The 23,609-nt window shown below is 40.3% G+C and overlaps 1 protein-coding gene across 6 annotated transcripts in view; it reads left to right on the top strand.

Annotated features, from left to right (window-relative positions):
• The first annotated feature begins 304 nt into the window (after positions 1 to 304).
• Positions 305 to 23,609, top strand: part of LOC103281797 (complement receptor type 1) — an 83,154-nt gene continuing 59,849 nt past the window's right edge. For 2 of the 6 annotated variants that reach the window (XM_062978606.1, XM_062978607.1), the window contains exons 1-5: positions 310 to 662; positions 14,269 to 14,460; positions 16,241 to 16,340; positions 16,670 to 16,755; positions 22,463 to 22,654. In XM_062978606.1, the coding sequence (XP_062834676.1) occupies positions 590 to 662; positions 14,269 to 14,460; positions 16,241 to 16,340; positions 16,670 to 16,755; positions 22,463 to 22,654 (643 nt within the window). In that variant the 5' untranslated portion in view covers positions 310 to 589. Of the gene's footprint in view, positions 663 to 14,268; positions 14,461 to 16,240; positions 16,341 to 16,669; positions 16,756 to 22,462; positions 22,655 to 23,609 lie in introns of all 6 variants that reach the window. The other 4 variants (XM_062978609.1, XM_062978608.1, XM_062978610.1 and 1 more) reach the window with 4 other exon arrangements.

Here is a 23,609-nt window from a genome sequence, read left to right on the forward strand (position 1 = left end):
TGTTTTTACCATCTTGTGGGAGGCTTCCCTCATGTCCCTGCATGGAGCCGGAGGTGATAGAGGGAGCACATCCGTGCTCTCCCCGGGTTGGATTACTTCAGGTCAGCAGCCCAACCTTCAAGTCATCAGTCTTGCCAGCTCAAGGGTTTAACCCACTGCACCACCGGGAGCAGGTATAAAGAGTATTTGATTGTACCAAGAGGTGACAGAAAATATTCTGGGATATATAAGAAATAACAGAAACAAAAATCTAGGACTTCCTGGTCTTTTTCATCCGTTTGGATGCACTCTTAGTGTTCGATGTGGGATGCTAAATTTCACAAATGGGACTCACATAGTGTTAAGTCAATCTTACTTGATATATTGAAAAATTGTGCTCTAAAAGTAGAGTGAAGACTCGTTTGCACTGTGATAGCACTCTCAGAGCTAGGGAGCATTTTATGTACTTCTCAGTCTAGTTCACACTGGTGTTCCTCTTTGAAAGCCCCAGTTTTAATTGTGGTTTATTGGGTTTTTTCTTCCTCTTCTGTGATTATATATCTCTACTGAGTTCTGAAACTCATGCAGACTTACGATCTGGATGTGAATTATGATTCCTGCCTACACAGTAAGCCTGTTGTGGGTTTTAGCTACATTTCTTGCTGTTACCCTTGAAGACCAAGGTAAGAATTTAGAAGATGACATTTTATTTAGTTCTTTGCTTCCATACTTCCACCTGTCTCCTTCTTTAGATGGGTTTTTCGTTGCTTCCTTTGCCCTTTGTCTTTCTTGTGTTTTCCAAAAGTATCAGTGCAATATACTACACTTCCAGTGTCCTGCTGAACTGGCCTATGATATTCCTGGTATCTATTCTCTGAGTAACTTTCACGGGGAGAAAATTCCTTGGAGAAAATCTGCAAACACAGTGGCAGGAGACGGAAAGGGAGTTAATTTCTTTCTTACTGGTTTCAGGTGGCCAGGGAATGACAATGTGCATTAGTCTTCAGAACAATGTGTATCTATGGATATAATTTTAAAATGCATTTTTAGCATCTTAGGGATACAAATTGGTATCAAGATATATATCTTAATAAGCAGTGGTATGCTCCATCAGAAATGGAAAAAGAAATGCACTTGAGTATGGCAGTCAATTCAATTAGATCAAAAGAGAAAGGGTTAGATACAAGAATACAGTTTTGCTTATGGAAGCAATCTTAGGAATTACCTTTCGCAATTTTGGTAATTGTTATACCACAGTGATCCTGTTTCCCCTTATGCAGCTTTTGTATTGTCAAGTATGGTTGCAGTCAACAGACAATATGAGAACTTTCTCCATTCATAGATTTCTCAGATGTTTGGGGTTCACTGTGTTTTTTATTAGCTTGTCAGAACATGTTGGAAAAAAGATTTCTTTCTGCTGAGAACATGTAGTTTCTATTTATTACTTAAGAATACTATACATACTAATGTATAAAGTTGTTAATATTGTATATTCTCCAAGCTTTTAATATTTCAAATTGAAGTTGACATTCATATTCTGAGTTACAGTGACCTTTCTACAGATAATGTATATTTTTTTTCACCTGTTTTGTGAGTGCACATAAAGAGAAGCTAAAGGCCTAATAAGGAAAGAAAGTGTGAACCACCACAATTTACCTTCACCAAAATGTTAGATTTGCATGAACATACAACAATAGCAAGAGGAAATCACCAGTGACGTTTCTGAAGGAAGTCTGGCAAAGTACTCAAATTCCCCAGTGGTTTGCAGGAAATACTCTAAAAAGTCCCATTTCATTGCTTCTGCTACTCTTTTTAAAAGGCTTCTCATTCATAAGTGTCCTTAATGTTTCTGTGGGAACTTGTATTGAAAAGATAACTTCCTTCACTACAGGATGGTACATATTAGGTTCTCACGTACTGAAATTACCTATGGATCTACCACCTTGTTAGCAGTTAATCTTCTAGAACACTGATAATACCATAAAGATGAATGAATTGTATTGTGATCAAATATATTGGACAGAAATACATTTTATTGTGGGGACCAAACAATTGATTTCAAACAAGCCCAGAGACAGAGCGTTATACATTTAACTTGTTTTTTTAATGTATTTCTTCGTATCACCAGCCCCATATGTCCGCAATCCTAATCAAATAAGACATACCTCAAATAATACTTACCCCAAAAATAAGACCTATCATGATTTTTCAGTATTTCTGAGGATGCTCAAAATATAAGCCCTATTTCAAAAATAAGCCCTGGATATTGTTCATTTAAAAATTCAATTTGGAAAAATAAGACTGCCCCTGAAAACAAGCTCTAAAGCATCTTTTGGAGCAAAAATTAATATAAGACCCTGTCTTATTTTGAGGGAAATATGGTAGCTGCTTTACAGATCAAGGAGATTGAGACTGACATAGAACAATAAAACTTTTTTCACAATGATTCATCCTTTTTATCATTTGGTAGCAGTGGCCTGCCAACGAGAGTAGACTTTGCAGAGCTAGATAGCAACTATAAAGACAATAATTTATTTCCTTTTGTTTCAGCTGTGAAATATATATGCTGTTAAACAAATCTTACAAATGATTTATATCTTTAAATCAGATAGGGTCACCATAAGTGAGAAACAACTTCATGGAACAGAACACAAACAACTGCTAAATTATTGAGATGCCATAAACTTTCCCCATTAACATTCAGTTTCCAACCATCAGTTCCCAGAAATTTTTCTCCTAAGCATTTGGTTCCGAAACATCTGTCAAAACAAAAAGTCCTTACCTGCTGCCAGGGGGGGTTTCAACAGGGAAGCAGACACCAAGAATGCCCTCTCCTCCACTCTTACCAAACTAACATATTGATGTGGTGGGATGAAAAGGAAAACCTCAACCTTTGGACTAAGCACATAGACCTTTAGATAAACTGCCCCCAGGCACTATAGGACTTTATCACCTGTCACCCACAGTTTCGAGTTCTGTTGCTTCAATGTGTTGTTTTTAAGCATTTGAATGTAAGCTGATGAGTCAAATGGTGCCTCTCTCTGCCTATATGTCAAACATATTTTTTCTTGAAGTCACTCATTACTATAGTGCCATTTTTCTTAAATGAATAAATTATGCTCCTAGTATGAAAATATTTTGTTCTGCAGCTGCAGTCTTCAAGTCCTAACCTCAGAGCAGTTATGGTGGCAAAAGGTGAAAAGCCGGAATTGTCTTATCTTGGAGGAAGTACAGTAGAGTCTCACTTATCCAAGCTAAACGGGCCGGCAGAAGCTTGGATAAGCGAATATCTTGGATAATAAGGAGGGATTACGGAAAAGCCTATTAAACATCAAATTAGGTTATGATTTTACAGATTAAGCACCAAAACTTCATGTTATACAACAAATTTGAAAGAAAAAGTAGTTCAATACGCAGTAATGTTATGTTGTAATTACTGTATTTACAAATTTAGCACCAAAATATCACGATATATTGAAAATATTGACTACAAAAATGGCTTGGATTTTCCAGAGGCTTGGATAAGCGAGGCTTGGATAAGTGAGACTCTTTTTTTTAAAAAATAATTTTTATTGGTATTTTACAATGAATTGTGGGGAGGGGTATGGGGGGGAAAGGTAAAACTCATGTAAGTGAGGGGAGGCATAAGGGGAGAAGAGGGAAGGGAATATGAGGGGGGGTAGGTGAATGGGAAGAGGGGGAGGCGATAGGTAAATATGGGGGGGAGGAAGACCCTAACCTAGGGGGTAGGATAGGGTGGGGTGGATACGTGACTTCCAATCAGCTAGCTTCCATCTTCAACGCGTATAATTTCTTCATTTCATCATTCATTGAAGATATTCTTCCAGGGGTGACCAGTTTGTTTCTCTCATTGGTCTTCCTGTAGTTTTTTTGATCAGAAAGGTTAGTCTGTCCATGCTTTTAATTTCCATTAGTTTCTCCAGCCACAAATCTTTTGAGAGGTTTTTCCCCTCCTTCCAGTTTCTTGCTATCACCAGTCTGGCGGCCGTTACCATATATGTAAATAGTCTCTCCTTATTCTTCTCTTGTTCTGTAGTTGTTGTCTCCCTCTCTTTAAAGTTATACAAACCTAATAAATAATATTCCGGTTTACACTCAAATTCCAGTTTTAGTATCTTTTTACATTCTTTGTGGATTGTTTTCCAATACTTTTTTATTGTCTTACAGTTCCACCACATATGATAATATGATCCTACTCGTTCCCTACAGTGCCAACATCTATTGTCTCTATTTTTATACATAAATCCTAGTTTTTTTGGCGTCAAATACCATCTATGTATTGTTTTCAGCCAATTTTCTTTTAAATCAGTGGAGTAACATAGTTTAATTTTTTTGTTCCATATAGTGTGCCATTCATCTATAGTTATAGATCTACCTATGTTCCTGGACCATTTTATCATTGATTCTTTGACTATTTCGGTTTCCGTATTCCATTCTAACAATTTTTTATAGAGGATTGTTATAATTTTTTCTCCCTTTTCAGCAGATTATCCCAGAAGCCTGTAGTGGTACTGAAACCTAATATTTTATCTTTTTTGTAATATTCTTTTAGTTGGTGATATTGTAGCCATGTGACATTCTTATATTCTTTTTTAATATCCTCCCATTCTTTCATAAGGGGTATAGATATCCCCGCCTCTGTTTTCTTAATAATTTCCGAATATGTCGGCCATTTTTGCCAGCCGAGCAATCTACGTTGCGTTGCCTCTAATGGAGACAACCAGAGTGGAGTTTTCTCATAAAAAAATCTCTTGTATTTTTGCCAGATTGCCAATAATGCTGCTCTAATAAAGTGGTTACCGAATTGTTTATCTATTCTAGCTTTGTCTTGCCATAAATAGCCGTGCCAACCCCATCGCAAATCACTTCCTTCTAATGATAGTATTTTAATTTTTTCCAATCTTGCCCAATCTCTTATCCAATCTAATGCACATGCTTCGTGGTATAGATTTAAATTTGGAAGGTCAAATCCCCCTCTTTCTTTTGGAGTGGTCATCGTGGCTAATTTAATTCTAGGTTTTTTGTTTTTCCAGATAAATTTATTTAGCTCGCGGTTCCAATCATTGAATAATTTTTTGCACCTGATAATGGGGATATTACGGAAAAGAGATAATAATTTAGGCAATACATTCATTTTGATTATAGCTATCCTACCCAATAGTGATATATTTAAATTTTTCCAATTTTCTAAGTCCCTTTTGATCTCATTCCATTTCATCCCATAATTAAGTTCTAGTAATTGATTATTTCTGTTTCCTATCCAGATTCCCAAATATTTGAATTTCTTGACAATTTTTAATCCCGAAATATCTTTAAGTTCCTCCTGACTTTTATTTGACATATTCTTTGTTAAAATTATTGTTTTCTCCTTATTAATTTTAAAGCCTGCCAGGGTCCCAAATTCCTCTATTTTCTCCAACCAGGCTTTTATTCTTTCTTTTGGGCTTTCTTATATACAAATCACGTCGTCGGCAAATGCCCGTACCTTTATCTCTTGTTTCTCTATTTTAATACCCTTTAAATTTTCCTCTTTTCTTATTGATCTCAATAGGATTTCTAACGTAAATATAAAGATTAAGGGGGACAGTGGGCAGCCCTGTCTTGTTCCTTTTTGGATTTCAAATTCTTCCGTCAACATGCCGTTTATTTTTATTTTTGCGTATTGTTTTTCATAAATTGCCTTAATCCCATTTAGAAATTGATTTCCCATGTCCAATTCCCCAAGTAATATTTTTAAAAAATCCCAATTTACATTATCGAATGCCTTCTCAGCGTCTAATGCTAAGAGGCCGACTTCCTTTTGGTGGTTTTGTTCAAGGTATTCGATAGAATCAATAACAATCCGGATATTGTCTTTTGTGCTCCTATTGGGCAGGAAACCTGTCTGATCCTCCGCAATCCATTCATTTAGAAATTTTTTAAATCTTTCCGCCAATACCTTAGTATAAATTTTGTAATCATTATTCAGTAACGATATGGGCCGGTAATTCTTTACGTTGCTTGGGTCTGTTCCCTCTTTATGTAGCAGAATAATTTCAGCTTTTTTCCACGAATCTGGTATTTTGCTTTCGCTTAGAGCTATGTTCATTATTTTTTTTTAAATATTCCAATGTTGTTTCCTCATCAATTTTGTAAAAGCCGGCGGTAAATCCATCCGGGCCCGGGGCTTTGTCTGAGTTTAATTTTGCTATAGCCTTTTTGATTTCTTCTACTGTAATTTCTCTATTTAGATTAAGTCTTTCATCTTCTGATATTTTTGGTATCTTTTGTTTACAGATGTATTCTGTTATAGCTTCTAGGTTAATTTCATCTTTTTAATACAATTTTTTATAAAATTTCTCAAATTCAGTTATTATTTCATCATCTGTACATATAATTTTTTCCTTTGTTTTAATATTAACAATTTGCTGTTTATTTTTTTTCTTTCTAATTATCCTAGCTAGCCATTTTCCTGGCTTGTTGGCATTTTCAAAGGCATTTTGCCTTGTCCATTTGGTTAGCCACATTCTCTAGCTGGAGATTTATCTTTTCTTTTTGTAAAAATTTTAGTTTTATTAAAATATTACTATTACCTGGGTATAATTTCAATTTTTTTCCCATTCCTCAATTTCTCTTTGTATTTTTTGTGTCTTTTGGTTTTTGATCCTGTTTTTCCTTGCCTTTTGTTGTATAAAGAACCCTCTCGCGTATGCCTTGTATGCATCCCAAATAATTTGTGGGTTGGTATTAGAGTTATCATTTAATAAAAAATATTCTTTAGTCATTTGTCTCATCCTCTCAATATCTCCTTCTTGTTTTATCAAATTTTCATCTAATCTCCAGCATCTAGTTAACTTACTTCTATTGATTAACATACTTATCGGGCAATGATCTGACAGATCTCTTGCAAGTATTCTTGTTTCTTGTATTTTAGATATCAAACTTTTTGAGGCCCAAATCATGTCTATCCTGGTCCATAATTTATGTCTATTTGAATAGTATGTAAAATCTTTTTGGGTAGGATTTTTAATTCTCCAGGTGTCCAGTAAATCGAATTCTTCTACTAACTGTAGAAAATTTTTCGGAAGTGATTTATTTTCCTTCTTTTGTTTACTTCTTTTTTGTGTTGATTTATCTAAGTTGTTATCTATAATACCGTTGAAGTCCCCCATTATTAACCAGTGGTCCGCTTCTGCTTGATTAAATTTTTCCCTTAATAATTTAATAAATTTTCTCTTTGGCCCGTTTGGCATATAGACATTACAAATTAGGATAGATTCCTGATCCAATATTATTTTAGCCGCGATCATTCTTCCCTCACTGTCTCTGAATACCTCTTCCGGTTTTAATTTTTCATCTATGTATAATGAAACCCCTCTTTTTCCCATCTAAAGAGTGGAAGGCAGAGCCCAATTTGTTATTTGTTAGATGACTAATATGTTTATTGGCAATACGCGTTTCCTGCAAAGCTATAACCTCATACTTATTTTTAGCAAAATAATTAAATAACCTTTTTTTAAATTTGAGAATTTAAACCGTTAATGTTGTTAGAAAAAATCTTTATTGAGCTTAAAAAACTACTCATCTGTAGCTATGTCACTTGCTGCTCCCTCCTCCTCATCCAACGCTTCCTTTGAATCATTTCTGGTGAACAGAGGTGTTTGGATGTCCTTTGGCGACTCTTCTCTTCTCTTCTTTGACTGTTTTGGATTTTTTTCCCAACTTGGTGGTTGTTGTTTTGATTGGTCCTTCTTTAACTTTCTATAGAATTCATCAGCTTTTTCTTCTGATTTTATCCAGACCTTCTCGTCCTTATAGGTTAACATTAAGCCTTCCTGCCTCTCCCATCTGAACCTGATTTGTAAGCGTTTTAGCTCATCCGTTAAAAAGAAGTATTTTCTTCTGTTGTTCAAGGTGGACTGGGGGAACTCTTTATAAATCATGATTTTCTTGTCTTTGTATATAATCGGATTAAGTCTGGACCTTCTGAATATTTCTTCTCTTGTCGTTCGTTTCACCATGTGGACAATTGTGTCTCTGGCTACCTTGTTCCTTTTGGCATAGTTAGTATGAATTCTGTGGACAGTGTCTATTTGTCCTGTTGCCTCTATTTCTGTGCAGTTCAGTATTTTGGCTGTTATTTGAACAATAATTTGTCTGATGTTTTCTTTCGGGTCTTCAGTAATATTTCTAAATCTTAATTGGTGGTCTGTTTCGCTTCTCTCCAACTTTTCTTGTGTTTTTTCTAATTTAATGTTTTTAAATTCCATCGCTTCCATTTTGTTGTGTAATTTAGATTGAGTTTTCTCTATTTTATTATTTTGCAATTTTAAATCTGAAATATCCCGAGCATTGTTTTGGACTTCCAATTTGATCTTAGATATTTCCTCTTTAATTTCTCTCTTGAGATCTGCCACGTCTTCTTGCAGTTGCCTTTGTTGTGTGTCCTGTTTGGTGGCGATTTCATGCATTTCTTTCTGTATAAGATCCTGCTTCACTGAAATATTCTGGATCTCCCGTAGTAATTCTCTCCAGTTGGAGTCCTCCGGCACCGAGTTCCTTCTCTGTATAGTTTTGGTATCCTTTGTATCGTTCTTGCCCTTAGGTGTCGCCATAGTGCAACCAAACTTCTGCTTTTTACACCTAGCTTGTGTCGGAGAACGCCGCTTTTGTACTCTGCCGCTCTTGTACTCGTGTTCTTGGTTTCCTTTAATATGGGGGGATTCTTCTGGCTGGCCTTTGCGATAAGAGTTCTGCGAACCCGCCTATCTGGCGCGTCACTCTTTGGTGTGTCGCTTCGAAGGGTTTTCCCCTCACTCACTTCCTGTTCGCCAGGAGCTAATCCAGCTATCAGCTCGAGTTGCGGACTACTCCCCAGCTCTCGCACAATGCATCGTGGGCTGCGCCTCTCAGACACAACACCTCACTCCGTCACTCTCAGCCAAGGTCAGCCTTTGTTTAGCAAGTTGTTTAGCAGCCTTTGTTTAGCAAATTGGGGAGCTCTGTTTTTTTTTATTTTATTCCCCCATTACTGTGGCGCCCGTGCAGCTTCTTTCCCAATTCAAATTCACAAATTCACAGATTCACATAGGAGAGCAACAAATTATATGTGTTCTGCAGCAAGCTTTCTGCCGACAAGACTGGGAGAAGCTCTCGGAAACCGCTGTGTGGGCAAAAGTTCTATCTGGCACTGTTATCCAGTTATTATCCTAAATATGCCGTTTCTTTACTCTTCTAACCCAGTGCTATATTGAGTTTTTTATCCACATCATTAGCTGTAGATTTGGTTGGTATTTGGTAGGATCTTTACCTTTCTTCCCTTCCTTCCCTTGTTGCTAGTCCCTCCTGTTGTAGATACTGATGTTTCTATCTGATTGCCTATAGTCTTCGCGGAAGTTAGCGATTCAAAAATGCAATTACTTACATTTTATCCGGGCCCCCAGTCACTGGATACTCCTGTTTTTTTGTATTCTCCATGTTATTTATTGGAGCGAGCGCGGCGAGCGGCTTGTGCCGAACTATCTTCACTTCCCAATCCGCGTCTTGCACGCCAGAGCTCCCGGACCCTCTCGAGCCCCCACTCTTGAGGAGTGAGGGATCACTGGGGTCATCGGGAACTTCACTAGCTTGGCAACCCCCCTTCGCTTCAATCCACGCCGGGGGTTAGGATTTACGACCCTATTGACGCGACATTGGGTGAATCGCCGGAGCCTAGCGACCCATGTCCGTGTGATGACTCATGGGCCATGTAGTCCCGTTCCTAGTACTATTGTGGAAACTTGGGTTTCCCACCGTTTCAGCCAGAATTGGAGCCCTTGCACCTGCAAGATGTTTGCCCACAAGAAGTCAGCCAAACAAGCCTTGAGCAGAAATCTCCCCCATTTTCTCGCCGGGATAATTATAATCGAGATAGAGGCGCTAGGGAGGCGAATCGCAGAAGCGCCAGGATTGCTGCCAGACAATTAGCTGATTAAGCCTGTTTCCCTTGGGAAATCTTAAGGAGTCATGCATCTGGACACAGTATGGGTTTCGTTTCTTGTTCCCCAGGGAAAGTGTTCCTTGGCGGGAAAACAAGATCCTATATAGGTGTTTACCCGCAAGGAAATCCTTGCGGAGTCAATTCGTCAGCTTCGGGAGTGAGATCGTGTGTGGACTACGCTACTCCAGTTCCCTGTTCCCCGGACCTTGCTACGGACCTTGTTCTAGTTCCAAGCCTGCCTTGTCCCCGGATCTTGCCACGGACCTCGTTCTTGCTTCTTGCCTCTTGTTGCCACGTATCAAGCCTTGTTTGCCAAGAATCTAGTTTGCTTCCAGCCTTGTTGTCAAGCTCCATTGGACTAAAGGACCCTGTCATTTCCCCACACTTTGCTTGGCAAAGTGTGTGTTTTGGTTATTGGATTATAACTTTGGACTCTAATATCACATATTGGACATTGTTTTCCTGGACTATATTTGACCTTTCCTGAAAGGTCTACTTCTGAACTATATTCTTCACTTGTTTTTATTGACTTTATATATTCCTTTAATAAAGATATTAGATAGATTCTGGCCTCTGCGCATGGTCTTGACAGTCCGCCGCCATGTGCGGTCACCCGGAAGTCTACTCTGGATAAGTGAGACTCTACTGTAATTAAAATCCTTTTAAATGTTATTGGAGAGTTTCTGTCCTTCTGGAGTATATGGATGAGAACAGGTTTCCCTTCCTCCTCCCAGATGCACTCCAACTCTGTCTTTATGCAAAGTATACATGGAATAAAACCCTGTTTTTATATGCTGACACTAGGTTTATCTATCATACCAATGCATTTTAATAATAATAATGATGATGATGATGATGATGATGATGATGATGATGATGTCATGTTTGTATCCTGCCTCCATCTCCCCGAAGGGACTCTGGGCGGCTTACAGGGGGAGAAGTCCAATCAACATAGTTAAAATGTAACAACATTAAAATTCATAAACAACATCATAAACCAATATAAAACAAATAACAATATGACACAGTATAAAACAGCCATCAAACAACAACCAGTGACCTGGAATAGTAAACAGTTTCTGGGCTCGGGCAAGTGGACTAGTGCAAATCAGTTGTGAGGACAGGGCAGATGGATAACGTGCAAATGTCTATTAGGGATAGAGAGCAATATAAAGTAGAGACCTATACCTCTGGGTAGGAAACAGTAGTAGAATGCAAGGTCTAGATTTTGGGTCATAGCTGGGGCCAAGATTTCCTGCCAATACTGTATAGGTTTTTTGGGGGGTATTGTATTGTAATCATGTAGCATTAAAGTGAGGTTGCTAAATAAAACATATACAAGACAAATAAATGCTATGGAAGAAATAGTGATTAAGCCAACAATGAGAACAGGAGCAGGCAATTTTCATAGATCAGGAGCCACACATTGCTCCTTATAGCATCATAGCCCTGTTTGAAAAATAACTGGAATACATTATATGAGTTATTAGGACTATTTTCATCCAAGGAGGATGATTGTTTTTTCAAAACTAGGAGGTGGCTGGGCCAAAAGCAGATAGAGGAACTATGACACAATTGCCCTCTATAGGCACATCTACACTGATCACTTAGGTCGGTTTGGAACCAGTATTGAAGAAATTTGTTTCATTGTGTGGATGATTTGATTGTAAACCCTGGAACCAGGCCAAGGCCCAGATTGTGATTACACAAGCACAGAGATAAAAAGGTAAAGGTTTTCCCCTGATGATAACTCCAGTCGTGACCGACTCTGGGGGTTGGTGCTCATCTCCATTTCTAAGCCAAAGAGCCGGCGTTGTCCGTAGACACCTCCAAGGTCATGTGGCTACCATGACTGCATGGAGCGCCATTACCTTCCTGCCGGAGCGGTACCTATTGATCTACTCACATTTGCATGTTTTCGAACTGCTAGGTTGGCAGGAGCTGGGGCTAACAGCGGGCGCTCATTCCACTCCCGGGATTTGAACCTGGCACCTTTTGGTCCGCAAGTTCAGCAGCTCGGCGCTTTAACGCACTGTGCCACCAGGGGCAAACACAGAAGCTGGCCTCAAATTGGTTCCAGGTTCTGCTCTTTCACAGTTTCATAGCCACAGAAAATATGTTTTGTTTCTATTTTTTAATTGAATTTTTATTGTTTTATTGTGTATATAAGAAATAGAACAGACAATCAGAGAAGAAAAGAGAAAAAAAGAAAAAAAGAGAAAAACATAAAAAATAAAAAATATACAAAAGAATAAACAGGTTTCCAAAACAATATACAGCAAACACTTGTTAAACTTGTAAAAATCAATATTAGCTGTACAGTTATTGTACCTTAACATATCCTCATCCCTCTAACCCCACACCCTTGAACCCAATCCCCACGACCTCCAACACCCCTCAATGTGGATCACAAAACTAACCAGCAACTACCCATATGTCTTCTTTCACTAAATCCCCTTTTATGGCAGTCATCAAACTCCCTTTGTGGCAGTCATCAAATCTACCTTACAGTTGGTCGTAAATAAATGCTAAAATTACAGAATAAGTTATGAATAGTTTAATGGATTATCAAAATTTCACTAACAATTTTGAGCCAGAAACAAATCTAAAAAATAACTCCTCAAATGGAGAATATCTCATTAGGCCTTGTGGTATCGTCAGCTTGCAAATGACTGAGGCCAGGGGCTGTTTGTGCACTGGGTATATCATAGGACCCAATGCAGCTCAAATTAGTTAAAGCAATACCATTAAAAACCATTAAAACAGTTTAAAATTGTTTAAAGGTACAAAAGTTAAAAACATAACAGAGCATATACCCCAATTTCCTTCCTGGGAGTAATTATATGTTAAAAGCCAGGTTGAACACATGTCTTTGCATGCTGGTGAAAGGAAATCAGGGAGGGTACCTGCTTAGCCTCCCATGGAATGAAGTCCCAGAGGTCAGGAACAGCCACTGAAAAGGCGCTCTCTTGTGATCCTCACCACAAGCCTATGATGGTGCCAGGACTGAGATAAAGCCTTCCCCTGAAGATCTTATTCTGGCAGATTTGTACAAGGAAGTATGGTCTTTCAGATAGTCTAGATCTAAACCATATAGGGCTTTATAGGTCAGGAGCAGCACTTTGTACCTGGGAACATACTAGTAGCTGGTGCAGATGTGTCAATAAGGTTGTATATTAAAGTGTGTGAGTTTCTTAAAGGGTCCCTTAAGAAGCAGACCAGATTGTCTGCATTCACTTTCCCTTTAAATTCATACCCTTTTACTTTGATTTCTTTAATTTCACTAGCTTCTCTAGCTTCTCTAATATTGCTGTTCAAAATTTCTAATGTCCAAATCAACAATAGAGGTGACAGGAGACAGCCTTGTCTTGTCCCTTTTTGAATTTCTATAAAATTTGACATTTGGACATTTATTTTCAGTTTGGCCCTTTGTCTTAAATTGATAGCTCCTATGGCCTTTCTAAAGTATAGTTCCACTGCACATTATCAAATGCTTTCTCCGTATCTAAAAACACATTTTCTCACATTTTGGCTCAGATGTCTGCCTAGGAGGAAGCTGCTTGATCCCCATGTATTATTTTAGCTAAAATTTGTTCTAGCCTGTTTGCTAAAATTTCTGCAAGTTGCTTATAATCATTATTGACTAATGACATTGGTCTATAGTTGTTAACTTGCTTCATGTCTCTGTGCTGTTTAGGTAAAAGAATGTTTAGGTATTGTGGCTTCCTCCCAGAATATGTTTTGTTTCCAGTCTATCCTTCCAGAATGCACTTTGTATGTATGCACACCAATTCACATTCTGTTGATCCAATTTCACTGTGTAATATGGTTTATACAACAGTGTGCTAATATGCAATTAAGGCTTCACTTTGGATCTTCCCCCGACTTTGCCTTTTTGTCGTGTCAGAAGCGAATTGAGAAAATACTGCAAGTCGCTTCCAGTGTGAGAGAATCGGCCATCTATAAAGATATTGCCCAGGAGACACCCGGAGCACTTCCGCAGCTTCTACCCTGACTTTGCTTGTTTCTGATTATTGGGCTTAAAGTGTGCTGCAGTGCACTTCTGTGGTGTGCCTAGTTTAGCTGTGACATTTTGAAGATAGCTTGAAGCTGTATTAAATGGTCAATGTAGATTACCATGGCCCCTTTAATGAAGATAGGAAACAAGGAGGCATACTGGGATCCCTTGGAAGCCATGAATAACCCACAGGCAGTATGCTTTTATCCCTGAATTGGAAAAATAGAATTAGATTTAATTCATGCTATTCAAGTACTGACTTAACTTTTTGCTGTCTCATTTTTGTCATCAGGAGATAGCTGTAATCATCCACCTAGGTTAGACTTTGCTGAACTTGCTGATGAATATAAAGTGAAGAATTCCTTTCCCGTTGGCTCAACTGTGAAATACATCTGCCGTCCAGGCTACGTTAGAAGTAAACCAAAGATCTCTCGAAGATGCCTTCAGAACCAGGAATGGTCAGAACTTGAGGAATTTTGCAAAAGTGAGTCTCAAACAAATCAGTGTCAAAGGGAGAGAAACGAACACAAAAGGGATACATTTATATTGAGACTAAATAATTGAAATAAATGACATGCAATTCATTTCATACAGTTCCTAAACTTCCTTATTGATATTCTGATATTTACTAAAGATCTAGTCTTTAAAGTCTTCAGAATTGAATGGCTTGGTAGAGTTCTAAAATATGTTCTGCTTCATTTGAATATTCCAAGCTTCTAATAAAACAAAATACTGTTCATTAATAGTATGTGCTCGTTTTAAAACTTTAACTAAAAACTTCGAGGTCTTGACCAGACCTCCAAAGGAATGCATTAGCAGATCTACCCATCTTTTGTGCTACCCACTAGAGTAATGATTCTCAGTCTGTGGGTCCCCAGGTGTTTTGGCCTACAACTTCCAGAAATCCCAGCCAGATTACCAACTATTAGGATTTCTGGGAGTTGAAGGCCAAAACATCTGGGGACCCACAGGTTGAGAACCACTGCACTAGAGTATGACAGTAATTTTATAGTTGCAACATGACCTCATCACACTAGAACACTTCACTCCTAGTCTAGCAATGGATGAGCATGCTGCCCATCACAGGACATTGCTAGACTTCTGGCGGAAGCCCCGCCCACAACTGGAGTGTCATATGAAGTTTCCCTCACAACACAGGAGCCTTCCCGTGTTGTGCGCTCTGTGCCAATTCAGTGATGCTTCCCCCATGTGATGGTGGAAATGTCATTATGCCAAAGCAGCACGCAGGGTGACAGTCACCCCTTATCCCTGCTATTTTGCCATGGAGGCTGTCAAAACTGCATGCGAGGGAGTCCTTCGTATGATAAGGTCATGGGTGTCTTTATATAGATCATGCATTTTTGCTTGAGTTGCTCCTGTTGTATAGGGAACATTAATTCTATTATCAGAGAAAGTGAAAGCAGCAAGTTCGGTATATCCATATCTATTGGAAAGTACTAAATTTGATATAAATGACATTTGTATTTAATAAAATGAAAAGTTAGATTGTCCCACAAAATAATCAGCTAATTAAAACTGTTCTGCCTTTTATACTTATTTTATAGATTTACATTTGTAATTTAATAATCAATATTTTGGGTATACTGGCACTGTTATAGCTGTTTTGAAAGATATGGTCTACTTCAGCTAAACGTTGGCCATGTAGTACAGATAATGTAACTTTCTCACATATGATATGAGCACATAATGCCCCTTTTTATTTGCTGGATGTGCTGTGATTTTTCAGTTTTATACTGGAAAAATCTTAGCTATTTGTAGACACATATGATCTGTTCTTCCAATGTGTGGTCTAATTAGTGATTAAATCACTGTATGGATAGCCTTTCCATGTACTTAATGTTGCCAAAAGACTTGCCCTCCAAAATTGGAAAGAGAAACCTTAATCAACTATTGTTAAATGGCCAGGGAATCTCGCCCCTTGAGCTACTTATGAATATGTCTTTATAAATATCAACATTAAAAATATATTTTTGAAAATATGGTTTCCATATATTAAGGTGTATGCCTAACCCGTGGTCAAATCCTATGTATTTCCCTCCTCTTATGAATATCTTCTATTATCTTTGTAATGTTAAATCTGAAAGACCTGCATAAAGTCTACCTTATGGGAAATCAAGACATACAGTTCTCCCATTGTGAATTTGTTTCCTTTAAATAAAATGAATGAATAAAGAAACTTTGCATTGATATTGCACTTGAGTGCACCCTGGTCGTAAATGGTTTCCTGTCGTGTTTCCTGCCAGAAAAATCATGTGGACATCCTGGAGAACCAAAAAATGGCTGGCTGCATGTATCAGGAGATTTCCTTTTGGGTGCCACTGTAAAGTATAGCTGTGTTGAAGGGTAAGCATTAGATAATATAGATTTATGTTTATTATGTTTTCTCTTAAGATGATGAGACATTTCAGAAGTTGTATTTTCACTGGATAACATTATGAACATTTTGTACATTTGTGATGATTTCCTGCTTTAAAAAGAAAAAAATAGGCTTTCAATGCTTAGAGATATATTGTCTCACCAAAGATGAGGGGGAAATGTCAATATTCTTTACATCTTTATAGGAGCACTGCTTTCTTGTCAGGTACGTAATTCTATGGCTGTAACTCTAAATTCTGTACATATATGGAGAAAGAAATGTATACAGTCATAATTCCTTTTTTTTTTCAATTTAGATACAGGTTAATTGGCCATTCTTCCAGGAGATGCATAGTTTCTGACAAAAAAGTAGAGTGGACACATGACATTCCCTTTTGTGAGCGTAAGTAGGAAATACTTAGCTATCTGTTGATATGAACACTATTCATGTAGAGTTGTGCAACAGTATCATTTCCATTCTCCAAGAACAAAAATGTAAAAATGAAGTAAGGTCTCTGTCTAAATAGAAACAAAGCAGTTATCAGGGGCAAACCACTGGATTAAAGTATGACTTTGTGGACCTTATTATATAAAATAATACAATGTACTGTTAACGCTTGACTACAAGTCCCACCGATCTTAAATAAAGTGGCAGAATATTGCTGTTTTGGAGAACCGCATTGCATCCCATCAGATATTAGAAGCTAAGCAGGGTGAAACGTGATTAGTACTTGTATGGGAAACCTCTTTAAAATACCAGGTGCTATAGACTGGTAGGTGGCCTCTACCAAATGCCATCTGTATTTGGCCATGCTATCCTCAGAATGTCCCACTCTGCCGCAGTTAGAGAGAAAGAGAGAGCAGAACAAACTTAGGGCTCACTTCTTCCAGTCAGGAATGTGTGCCTGTTATCATTCTCAAGGGAGCCAGCATGGGAGCCAGCATAGACTCAAACTCTGGAGGACCATAATTTAAATCCTTACTTAACCATGGGAACCCAGTAAGTGATCTTGGACAGTCAACTTCTCACAGTTTAAAACATTTTATTATTTATTTATTTACAGTATTTATATTCTGCACTTCTCACCCTGAAGGGGACTCAGGGCGGATCACAATGTACATATACATGGCAAACATTCAATGCCATACGGCATACAGACAAAAACAGAGACAAAGACATGGCTATTACTACTCTACCCTCCTCCTGCTCCTTCTGCTCCTCCTGCTGCTCCTCCTGCTCCTGATCCTTCTCCTCCTCCTCCTCCTCTTCCTCCTCCTCCTCCTCCTCCTCCTCTTCTTCTTCTTCTTACCATAATTTCCTCTTTTTTAAAAAAGCAGCCATGCCAAAGCTTCTCAGAATAAATCTTACCAAGAAATCCCTATGAAAGAATTGCCATACATTGTAATTAATTTGAACACACCTATCAACAAACTACAATTAAATTCTAACAATTTGACTTTATATCTATACATCTTGTTCAGATCTCATCAGACTATACCTGAGGCCTAGTATGTATTTTAAATCATGGGTGGGCATTTACTTCAAAATTCTCCCAAATGCTCTCTAGGGAGCGTGGAGAGCTATAGCACCATGTTTGGAGCCCCTTCCCCTGCCCCACTGGGTAAAAACTCATCAGTTACATTGAACCCAAGCTCTCCTACTTGAAAATTCAGTCTACACAATTGATTCTGTTAAAAAAAAACCTTGTAATATTCTCCACCAGTTCCCAGCAGTCCTTCCCTCTTATTTATTTATTTATTTATTTCTTTATTTATTTCAATTATTTATACCCTGCCCTTCTCACCCGAGGGGACTCAGGGCGGCTTACAAGTGGCAATTGGTAAAGATCAAGACTATCGACTGGCTTTGTAGAGAGTATCAATCCTGGAACCGCTCCTTATCTCTTATCATTGGCTTGGAAGATAAAATATTAAGGGAAAAATTGTTTTTGTGTGGGCCCAAACTGCAACAATGGGGCATCACTCTCAGGAGGGTTCTAGTAGACCCACTGATTCGCCCCCTCGACATCGGGCTGAGCATTGATATTCAAGATTCCCCAACTCTAAGTCAGACTTGTTCTACCTCCCAGGCCCACAACAAGACCCCACTCTTGCTTAGTCACCTTCCTATTCATGATGATGCCAAATCAACTGTCCCCTCTCTCCCATCAGTGGAGAGAAGCTCCTTTTTTTAAAAAACAAGTACCTTTGGAGGCTTTCCTTTCCAGGACAGCTGACTAGTCCTGGTAATTGGCAACTCCACCCAGTTCTTCCATCAGGGGGAAGAGGGCTCTCATGGAGGTGGCCCCATTGAGGTGATATGGGGGAGGAGAAAGCACGGTCACTATCAACCCAGGGAGAAGCGCAACAGAGTTTTTGCGACCCTGGAGAGGTTTAGGTGTGGTAGTCTTCAGGACAGACCCCCCAACCTTAAGGTCCTGCTTCTAAACGCCAGATCCGTCAATGGTAAAACAGCTGTCATCCAGGATTTGATCCTGGATGAGGAGGCGGATCTGGCATGCATCACCGAGACGTGGCTGGATGAGCTGGGAGGTGTGAATCTTACCCAGCTGTGTCCTCCAGGTTTCGGGGTGCATCAACAGGCCAGGGTTGGGGGGCGGGGAGGAGGAGTTGCGGTGATCTTTCGGCAGTCCATCGCCCTGATCAGATGCGCCGTTCCGCAATCCCCGAGGTTCGAGTGTGTTTTCCTGAGGGTGGGAGCCCGAGACAGCTTGGGGATTCTGTTGGTGTACCGTCCACCCCGCGACCCAGCAGTCTCTCTGTCCGAGCTAGCAGAAGTGGTCTCCAATGTGGCCCTTGTCTCCCAACAACTGATAGTTTTGGGAGACTTTAACATTCATGCTGAGACCACATTGACAGGAGCAGCTCAGGATTTCATGGTTGCCATGACAACCATGGGGCTGTCTCAAGTTATATCTGGGCCCACACATCAGGCAGGACACACCTTGGACCTTGTTTTTATTGTGGACGGTGGGACAGTCAGAGTGGAAGAGCAAAACATTCTTCCATTGTCATGGTCTGACCATCATCTGATCTGTTTAAGTATCGCCGTGCCTTCTAACCTCCGCAGGGGTGGTGGACCCATTAAGATGGTCCGCCCCAGGAGACTGATGGATCCGGATGGACTTCTGAGGTCTCTTGGGGATCTTCCTGTCCTGGAGACTGGCGATCCTGTCGATGTCCTGGCTGATCGCTATAACAGTGAGCTATCAAGGGCATTGGACACGATCGCTCCCGAACGTCCCCTCTCACTGCGTAGAATCGCGTCGACTCCTTGGTTCACCGAGGAGCTGGCTGTGATGAAACGTAGGAGGAGGGGGCTAGAGTGCATCTGGAGGAAATCTCAGGACGTGTCCGACCAAGCACGGGCTAAAGCCGCTATTAAGGCTTACTCCGTGGCTCTGCGAGCAGCCAGGAAAGATTTCATGACTGCCCGCATAGCGTCTGCAGCCAACAGGCCATCGGAGTTGTTCCGAGTTGTTGGGGAGCTCCTGCGGCCTCCTGAGGCCCAGGGGTTTCCTGATGACTTGGCAACTCGGTGCAGCGATTTCGCGCACCATTTTGCAGGCAAAGTTGCTCAGATACGCCGTGAGTTGGACTCCAGCTTAACTGTGGTCCCAGCGGAGGTAACCGAGGTACCTGTCTGTGCGATCTTATGGGATTCTTTCCGGCTTGTTCTTCCTGATGATGTGGAGGGGATTCTTGGGTCTGTGAGGGCGACCACCTGCGCTCTGGATCCTTGTCCTTCTTGGCTGGTGAAGCTGGCCAAGGATGGGTTGTTGGATTGGTTTGTGGCTATTATAAATGCCTCCCTGGTTCAAGGGTCAGTTCCATCCTGCTTTAAGCAGGAGGTAGTAAAACCATTATTAAAAAAGACCTCGTTAGACCCATCTGTATGTAACAACTACAGGCCAATTTCCAACCTCCCATTTCTGGGCAAGGTTCTGGAGCGGGTGGTTGCTACGCAGCTCCAGGAGTTCCTCGATGACACCGATTTTCTGGACCGCTCGCAGTCTGGCTTCAGGCCTGGGCACAGCACCGAGACGGCTTTGGTCGCCCTGGTGGATGACCTCCGCAGGGAGCTGGACAGGGGGAGTGTGACCCTGCTGGTTCTCTTGGACATCTCAGCGGCTTTCGATACCATCGACCATGGTATCCTTCTGGGGAGGCTCGCCGGGATGGGACTCGGTGGCACAGTTCTGCTGTGGCTCCAGTCCTTCCTGGAGGGCCGTTCCCAGATGGTGAAGCTGGGGGATACCTGCTCGGACCCCTGGCCATTGACCTGTGGGGTCCCGCAAGGGTCTATTCTATCCCCCATGCTATTTAACATCTACATGAAACCACTGGGAGAGGTCATCCGGAGTTTTGGAGGGTGTTGCCATCTCTACGCAGATGACACACAAATCCACTACTCGTTCCCATCTGACTCCAAGGAAGCCCCTCGGATGCTGAACCAGTGCCTGGCCGCTGTGGCGGACTGGATGAGGAGGAACAAGCTGAGGATCAATCCTGACAAGACAGAGGCCCTCCTGGTCAGTCGCTCGTCAGATCGGGGTATTGGGTGGCAACCTGTGCTGGACGGGGTTGCACTCCCCCTGAAATCACAGGTCCGCAGTTTGGGGGTCCTCCTGGATTCAGCGTTGACGCTTGAAGCGCAGGTGTCGGCGGTGGCCGGGAGGGCTTTCGCACAACTCAGTTGTGCGCCAACTGCGACCATACCTCGTGAAGTCTGACTTGACCACGGTGGTCCATGCCCTAGTTACCTCTAGACTGGACTACTGTAATGCACTCTACGTGGGGCTTCCCTTGAAGACGGCTCGGAAATTACAACTGGTCCAACGCTCGGCTGCCAGATTAATAACTGGGGCGAATTACAGGGAGAGATCTACTCCCCTGTTTAAGGAGCTCCACTGGCTTCCGTTCATTTTCCGATCTCAATTCAAGGTGCAGACCATCATATATAAAGCCCTAAACGGTTTGGGACCCACCTACCTTCGTGACCGTATCTCCTACCATAAACCTGCCCGATCTCTGCGATCGTCAGGGGAGGCCCTCCTGTCGCCACTGCCTTTATCCCAGACCCGCCTTGTAGGAACTAGGGAGAGGGCCTTTTCTGCTGTGGCCCCCCGTTTATGGAACTCATTGCCCATTGAAATCAGGCAAGCCCCCACTCTTTCAGACTTTAGGAAAGATCTAAAAACATGGCTCTTCCGATGTGCTTTCGGAGAGTAACTGTTACATGCTTTTGTTACGCCCCCATTATTTATCCTCTAGACTGTCTGCTATCTTTTCCTTAGTTCCCTGTGGTTTTATTCTTATCCTTTTTCTTATCCTTTTCTCACCCCGAGTTTTAACTGAGTGTCAGTGCGGCCTGCCCTGTTATACTGCTCTTTGGATTTTGTGTTGTACTGTATATGATTCTTTATTGTATTGTTGTAATTGTATTATGATATGTTGTTTTTATATTGTGTTATATTGTATTTTTCCCGGGCATGGCCCCATGTAAGCCGCCCCGAGTCCCCATTGGGGAGATGGTGGCGGGGTATAAATAAAGTTTTATTATTATTATTATTATTAATTGATGCCATTACACTGTTATACAATGAACTAAAACATTAAAACAGTTAAAACAGTCATAAAATACAATATACAAAGTTTAAAACAATGCAAAGTGCTTATGCAAGTGCTCTTGACCAACATTTTAAAAATACTTTTTCCAGATAATGCTTATAAAACAATCTACTACTTACAAGCATACCATATTATTCTGATTTTCCTGATATGTAGGATCTGATGGAAGAACATAACATATGAAGTTTATTTGATCTATTGTAGTGCTATGTTTGTCTATGAATGCAATTGAGAGAATCTAGATATCTAAAGAGCATGTATAGGTTTTGTTTCAGTTTTATGATTGCTTATATATTGAGTTAATGTACCATTTGTACACTGATGGAACTTCAGCAGTCAAATGGCTTTTAACTACTTGATTTGGACACTGCAGTTTCCCAAAGAATATCTCAGTTGGAAGCAGATAAAAGCACACAAATATTTTCCCTTAATAGAAGCTTCTGCCTCTTTCTTTCTAGCTATTCCATGTTTCCCTCCACCAGATGTTCCTCACGGCAAACACAATGGCCAAAATATGGATAATTTTTTTGTTGGGACAGTTGTGACATACACCTGCGACAAAGGCTACCCCCTTGTTGGAAATGCCTCTATCTACTGTATTACTGAGGATGGGTTAAACGGAGTGTGGAGCGGCCGTGCCTATTGTGGAGGTACAGTTTTCATATGTCCTTCTCATTTGTGTACAAAAAACCAAGTTGTGTTACCCTGTCTCCCTGAAAATAAGATAGTATTTTATATTAATTTTTGCTCCCAAAGTTGTGCTAGGTCTTATTTTCAGGGGATGTCTTATTCTCCTTCATGCCACATGCACCTTCCTTGGTGACGGCGGTGGCTCCCTCCTCATAGGTCTTACTTTCAGGGGATGTCTTGTATTTGGCAATTCAGCAAAACCTCTACTAGGTCTTATTTTCAGGGGAAGTCTTATTTTTAGGGAAACACGATTATTGTTCAACTGATGGTTGCAACAAACAGGCTTTTTCTTCCTCTCCTCATTGTTCAAAAACACATCTTATTTTTTAGAGCTTCACTGTCCATCTCCTCATGTAGAGAATGGAAGGATAGTCACTGGCAAATCTAACATCTATACCTATAGCCAAAGGGTCACAATTGACTGCAATGTTGGTCACAAGATATCTGGCTCAAGAGAGATTCGTTGCCAAGTGGATGGCACATGGGATCCAGCTATACCTACTTGTAAACAGGGCAAGTATGCATATATAAACTGTAGTGTGAAAACAATATATAAAGCCACCTGCCTTTATGGCAGTGCCCTTTGCCACTAGCTGAAAGACAATAGTGCTAGCCAGGCACTAGCTTCTAAAATATACATCATGCACCAAGGGATATGTATGACTTGCAGTACAGACTCTGTAAATCAGGATTATAATAGCCTATCCTACTATGCCAGAAGCAGTTTATATTCTTAGGTAACCATGTTAACTAGGCCTTTGGAAAAGTATACAATTTAGGCCATCGGTAAACTTCTGAAAACTCTTTTAATCACATCAGGTAGTTAATACTTGCTAATTCCAAGCTTTCACAGCAAGTACATACAGAAATAGTATGCATATCTTAGAAGTGCATTTCACTGAGTTCAGTTAGAAT

The sequence above is a fragment of the Anolis carolinensis genome, chromosome 4 (assembly GCF_035594765.1).
Source record: "Anolis carolinensis isolate JA03-04 chromosome 4, rAnoCar3.1.pri, whole genome shotgun sequence".
NCBI lineage: Eukaryota > Metazoa > Chordata > Lepidosauria > Squamata > Dactyloidae > Anolis > Anolis carolinensis.